At 36.3% G+C, this 6,871-nt stretch overlaps 1 protein-coding gene across 2 annotated transcripts in view; it reads right to left on the bottom strand.

Moving 5' to 3' along the window:
* SUCLG1 (succinate-CoA ligase alpha subunit) overlaps positions 1–6,871 on the bottom strand; it is a 27,093-nt gene that overhangs the window by 11,037 nt on the left and 9,185 nt on the right. For both annotated transcript variants that reach the window (XM_003799218.3, XM_023518773.1), the window contains exons 3-5: positions 2,068–2,184; positions 523–735; positions 319–376 (exon numbers count right to left, since the gene is read on the bottom strand). In XM_003799218.3, coding sequence (XP_003799266.2) covers positions 319–376; positions 523–735; positions 2,068–2,184 — 388 coding nt within the window. The remainder of the gene's footprint in view (positions 1–318; positions 377–522; positions 736–2,067; positions 2,185–6,871) is intronic.

The raw sequence follows: 6,871 nt of genomic DNA, 5'->3' as shown, positions 1-6,871 counted from the left end.
TATTACTTAACAATAACATGAAATGAACTAATTCATGCCAACACATGGAAGAATCCCACAGTGTGCTAAACAGGAAAAAAAAATCTTTAACCCCTCACCCTCAAAATCATCTTCATTGATTCTGTAGAATTATAATTTTTTCTCAAACTCATTATATTTAGGATAGAGAATCAATATCCTACAAAACTTCCTTGGTAAATTCTACTACAGTTAAATTAATTAAAATGAACTTGATGTGGACAGCCACAAATTCTCTTTGTGAGTTTTGAGAGTTTAGAAAAAAGAATTTTTTGTTTTAATCTATAGTGACATACTCACCAACTCTTCCTTTCTTGTGAATATGGCCAGGCATTATGCCAATTTTGCATTCTCCAGGCTGGAAGAAAGTAAAGTTTCACAAAAATAAAAAATATTTTAAAAAGTCATTCATACGTCATATGCGCAAATGTACTTGGACTGATTCAAAGCTGTTCAGCCTTGTAAAAGGCTAAATCTGAGCTTCTTTTTATATTTTATACTCACATTGATGACTCCAGGGCAGTTTGGCCCAATTAGCCTTGTTGTTCCCTGGCGCAGCAGTCTGTGCTTAACCCGTACCATATCCTGCTGTGGGATACCTTCGGTAATACACACAACCAGTGGGATTTCTGCCTCAATAGCTTCATTAATGGCGGCAGCAGCAAAAGGCGGAGGAACATAAATGACAGAAGCTGTTGCTCCCGTCTGTTCTTTGGCCTGAAACATTAACCATGAAGCACTTTGTTTCTGGGTAAGTCATAAACAATGTAAAATAAATTCAGTACCAAGACTCTAACAGGGACTTAAGACACCACCAGGAGACAGAGCAGTCTTCATTCTTTCTATCCTCAAGTTCCCTACACTAGCAGAAAAGAGCAGAGTTAAGCATAGCCTCTTTTCTGCTCCCTTTGAATGCCATCCTGAATTGAAACATTCTGTGACATCTCACTCAAGCTATGATGTCAGTAAATCTAAACACACTGCGTTTGTGTTCCCTCATTACTGTGACATGCTCAATTTTGTTCTACGCCAGCCTCACGATGACCAAGACACTATACAGTCTGGTCACTACCAAAAACCCTCCATTTCCTCAGGAGAACAAGAACTAGTGCGCTTCCATGTGTTCAGAACTCGGCTCTCAAAAACCTATTTAAAAATACAATAGGACCTCTCTAAGTGGAACACGTATAACTATAATAAACTGGTCAACATATAGAGATGGTCACATAAGGAACTAGACCTACTGTACTAATATGTACATATGGTGCCTCTCTGGTCTATGAAAATTAGGTCAACTTAAGGAGGAGATCAATGTAGAGAGGTGGACATACACCTCATGTCTCATGTAATTTAACATAAACATCAAAACTTTTCAGAAGGCTGTGCCATGGATTTTACAATGGATTCAAATATTAACCTACAGAACATACAAGTATAACTAGAAGACTGGGCAGAAGTAAAAGACAATGTCTTTGAGAATCAGCCCTGAATAATTCCTCACAACCTCAAAGACTTAGCTTTCTCAATTGCATCCCTAATAAAAAGAGACATTGAAAAAGTCAAATGATATTAACAGATCAACCATAAATGAAGCACCCATAAATGAAGTTAGGGGTTAAAAATAATTTTTTAAAAGCTCTGCTTAAGATGATGATTAGAGAGAGGTGGAAGAAAAGAAATAAAAACTAAGTTGGCACCAAAAGAAGTGAAATCATAGGCACATATATATTTTATTGAAAAGATACCCTATAGTTCTCTACCTCTTAAGACTATACATACTCCGAGAAGCTGGACTACTAAGATATAGGAAGGAATGGATAATAAACCAAATAGAAGCCTGACCACAGCACTTCTTCCCTTTATAGTGGTTCATATCTATAAACAAAAATGACACATTGGTCTTATTGCAACTGAAATTTCTCTAGGATACTGAATTTTCAAATAGCAAGTGACTCTCTCAAAAAGGACACAATTAAGATCTTTGCCCAACAAAAGCTCACTCTTTCCCTTGCTTTTCTTTTCTTACCAAACTCAGGTACCATTAATTACCTCCTTCACAGTATTGAAGACTGGTAAGCCCAGGTGCGTCTGGCCTCCTTTCCCTGGAGTGGTTCCTCCAACGAGTTTGGTGCCATAGTCCAAAGCCTGCTGGCTATGAAAGGTGCCCTGAGGGAAAAAGCACAAGACCCATGAGAAAAGGCAAACTGGGAAGCCTAAGGAGAAGCAGAAGCAATCCTAGCAACTTAGTGGAAAAAAAAATAGGTTTTACTCTCAAACAATAACATATATCCAACATTTCTGTCAACTTAACAAACACAGCTTTAAACTTTGAAGCAAAACAAGCCTCTGCAAAGCCAAAATAGCTATAAAAAAGGGTTTCTTTTTATTTCATTTTCAAACTTGGCTGATGATCAGAAACACCCTGGTGTTTACTTAAAAGAAATTCTCCTTTTCATGATTTCCTGTCTTCAAACTCCTCTTTACCCAGCATAAAATCCATGGTAAACCATTACATTCACACAAGAACCTTGGCTTTCTCTCACTTTCATTTATACATCTGGAAAAACTACAACCTGGGTTAAATCCAGTTTTCTACCTATTCTAAGTCCAAACTTACGCAGACAAACAGTAGCTAGGAAAAAAAAAACAAAACCTCAAAGCTATGCTAATTGGTCTCACTTTAAATTAATGATCACTGATCTTAAGTGAGCCTTTAATTCTGTGTTCTCAAAGTCCTATATTTCCTTATCTGTTCACTTTCCCTCCTCAACCTTAGCATTTTGACATTCTGGATACAATTTTTTCTTATGGCTGGTCTTCTGGTGTTTTGTAACACATTTAGTAGCAGCCCTGGCCTCTACCCATTGGATGTCATTACCCACCCTCCCTCCTATGCCATCTAATTGTGACAACCAAAAATGGTTCCATAAACTAAAAGATTCTTTTTCACTAACCATCTGGGGCTTTATTTTCCCTGGTTTTCTTCTCCTTCTTTGTCTCCTCAGACTTCCCTTTTCCATCTAAATTCATGCCCTTGGGGATGTCATCCCTTATCATGGTAGTAAATATCATCCACATGGTGACCCTCCCACATAAACATACAGACACATACAGACACATACATCGCACATATTTTTGCCTTGAACTCCATATTCACATTGTCAACTGCCTACCTGACATTTCCACTTAGAGAACTAGTAGACATCTCAAACTCAACATGCCCTTAACTGAGTTTCTGATCACTCCACCCCCAACACTATCCTATCTCAGGGAATAACAATTCCACTTCTTACAGATGTTCAGACTGAAAATACTGAAGCCATTCGAGATTCTCCTTTCTTTTATATCCCATATTAGATCCATTAGTAAATTTTATTACCCTACCTTCAAAACATATTCAACAAGTTCTCCCTCTTGTACAGTACCACCTTGGTCTAAATCTCCCTAACTCTTAAAGGATTATTTCCCTTGCTCCCTTTTAATCTAATCTTCATAGCAGCCAGCATGATCCTGTTAAAACATAAGGAAGATCATGTCACTCTGCCCAAATACTTGGATTATTTTAGACGTCAATTATAGTAAAATCCTAACTCCATACACTAGCCTACAAGTCAATATCCAACCTGCCTCCCTACCTCAGAACCTCCCATACCTGCCTGCTCATTTCACTCCAGCCATGCTGGTCTTGCAATTTCCACATATAGCAGGGACATGCCTGACCCATGGCCTCACTGCATCTTCTGCATGTAATACACTTCCCTCTAGACAGGTTTACTCCCACATCTCTGGATTCTGACTCCCCTCCACCATCCTGACTCCCATGACTCTATACACATATGCACATTCCTCCTTTCCTTGGTTTATTTGTTTCCATGGTAATTATACTTTTTAACATATCATCTACTCATTGATTTTACTGATGTTCAAATTTCTCTACAGTTCAATAAAATGTAAATTCTCTGAAGACAGTGATTTCTGACTATTTTGTTCATTGTATATGGCAAGAAATCAACACATTACATACAGTAGGCACTCAATAAATAGTTGTTGAAAAATGAATGGTTCTATGTGTCATTTAAGAACCAAATATGCTGACCCAACTATTCATATTCTATTAAAGGCATAAAAATTGAGGCCTTAAGAAAGACTTCAGAAATTCAGATTCTTTCCAAATATAAAACTTGGCCCTAAGCCTCTTCACTGACTTGTCTAACGCTGGAGACAGAGTTTTAAAATGAACCATGTTTCAATGCTCTCTCTCTGAAAACAGTGCTATTCAAAGTGTGGTTTGCAGACTCTTGCTAGTCTGCAATGAAATAAAAGCAAAAAGAAGAAGAAGAAAAGAAAGGAAAGAAGTAAAAAGGAAGGAAGAAAGGGAGGGAGGCAGGGAAAATCTAATTAATAAAAAAGTAAAAATATGTTTGCAAACGTAGCAGTATGACATTGCTACACCTTCTACTATATTTTATAAAAATATCAGTACACATTGGATTGGTCTTTCACTCCAGATAGTCCTAGACTACACTGCCAAGGAAATTCAAATGGATCAAATTCTAGTTCTAATTTAGTGCTAAACAGGAATAACATTTCCATTCAAAATAAGCTTATTTTTTTTCCTTTCCCCATTATTACCAGCCAGTACACAGTTAGAAATAGGAATAATTTTAGCACATCATAAAATCCACTGAAAGAAATTAGATAGCATCCATTTGAAATATGCACTGCTAAAATCTACATAAGATACAAATATTTTTCATTCATATGTAGAACAACGTGTGTACTAAAAACAATGAACTGAGACAAAATGCACATTTACTATGGAGATAAGCTCTAAATTTCAGACCTCATCATTTGTTGAAATCTGAATCAACAAATCAAAAGCCAATTATGGCTGTCAATTGCTTTAAAAACAAAAACCAAACCATGGAAAGTGAATGAGAAACAATGTTAACTGCTAATAAATGAAAGACACTGAAACCAATCTCGGATTTAAATATTTAGTCAAACCATCACCTAATTTAGAAAGCAAAGACGGTTCTGGATAGTGCTTATACATGGAAAATGGTTCTTACAAAAGAGTCTAAGCTTTATATGACATAGGATCATATAAAGTATAGCAAAGGGAAAAATAAAACCATACAAAACAAGCTTACGTGGGGAATTTGAGTTAATTAAGCATTTGATTTTATGCTAATAATATTAATATACAGCAAAAAAACAGACACTGTGGTGCACTCCTGTAATCCCAGCTATTCAGGAGCAAGAGATGGGAAGACTGCTTGAGCTGAGGAATTCCACACCAGCCTGAGCAATACAATAAAACTCTGTTTCCATAAAAAGAAAAAGAAAAAATATATATCTATATATAAATTGGGAAGGGATGATCAAATGCACTTCAAATCTTGGATGAGCATCTACTTTCCTTAGAATGTATATAAGGAAAGTGATACTCATAAAATGTCTTGTTATAAAAATAAGTAAGACAATCTTACTTATGAACAAAATTTCAGGGTTTTGCATATGTTTTTCTGTTGGTGGTGGATTTTTTTTCTCTAATAGACTACTGTTGACTGGAAGATTTTTTTTAAGAGAGTAGCAGAGTAGAAGAAGAAAAAGATGAAAGGTCCACTGCAAACCACATTTCTGTGTTTGGTTACTTCAGGAAAAGGTCAAAAAACATATTTTACATGAAACAATCTGCTAACCAAATTTTTCCTTTTTAAAAAAGAACTGAATAGTTTTAAAATAATTCCAAACATTTCCTTTTCTTTTTTGAGATAGTGTTACTCTGTTGCCCAAGGCTAGAGTGCCATGGTGTCAGCCTAGCTCACAGCAACCTCAAACTCCAAGGTTCAAGTGATTCTCCTGCCTTAGCCTTCCAAGGAACTAGAACTACAAGGACCTGCCACAACACCTGGTTAATTTTTTTCTATTTTTTTAGTAGAGATGGGGTCTCAGTCTGGTTTAAAACTCCTGACCTCAAGGGAATCCTCCTTCCTCAGCCTCCCAGAGTGCTAGGATTATAGGCGTGAGCCACCATGTATGGCCAAGGGTTAGCAAACTGTTATGGTCCATAGGATTTGGTTTTGTAAAATAAGTTTCATGAGACCAAGTACACCCATTCATTGACATATTTCCTATGGCTTCTGCTGTTACACTGCCACTGAGTAGGTGTAACAGAGACCATATAAGACACTATGCCTAAAATGTGGACAATTTGGCCTTTTACAGAATAAGCTTGCTGACTTCTGCACTAGAGAACCAAAATACTACAGAAATAACATTTCTTTTAATTATAGAAAAATCATTAAGAAATTACAAAAAAAAATCATTAATTCCTTTTATCTTGCCATAGTTCCTTTAATAATGAAGAAAGTAATATTCTTGGTAAAGACATGATTATGCTTTAATTGATTTGGTAGTATTCCCTCATTTATAAAATTCTGTGCATCTACTATGGTGGGAGTATAAATCTGTTCAAATGTTTTAAAGGGCAAGTTAGTAGTAGCTATTAAAATTTTAAATACGTAGAACCTTTGATATCCCACTTTACTTTTAAGAATCTTTTTTTTTAAGATTTGTTTTTTTTATTAAATCATAGCTGTGTAGATTAATGCAATCATGGGGTACAATGTGCTGGTTTTATATATAATTTGAAATGTTTTCATCAAACTGGTTAGCATAGCCTTCACGGCATTTTCTTAGTTATTGTGTTAAGACATAGGCTTGGCGCCTGTAACTCAAGCGGCTAAGACGCCAGCCACATACACCGAGATTGGTGGTTCAAATCAAGCCCAGGCCCGCCAAATGACAACAACAACTATACCAAATAATATCTGGATGTTGTGGCAGG

This window comes from Otolemur garnettii, unplaced genomic scaffold (assembly GCF_000181295.1).
Source record: "Otolemur garnettii isolate 467f Iridium unplaced genomic scaffold, OtoGar3 scaffold00147, whole genome shotgun sequence".
Classification (NCBI taxonomy): domain Eukaryota; kingdom Metazoa; phylum Chordata; class Mammalia; order Primates; family Galagidae; genus Otolemur; species Otolemur garnettii.
This window is presented reverse-complemented; position numbering and strand designations above follow the sequence as displayed.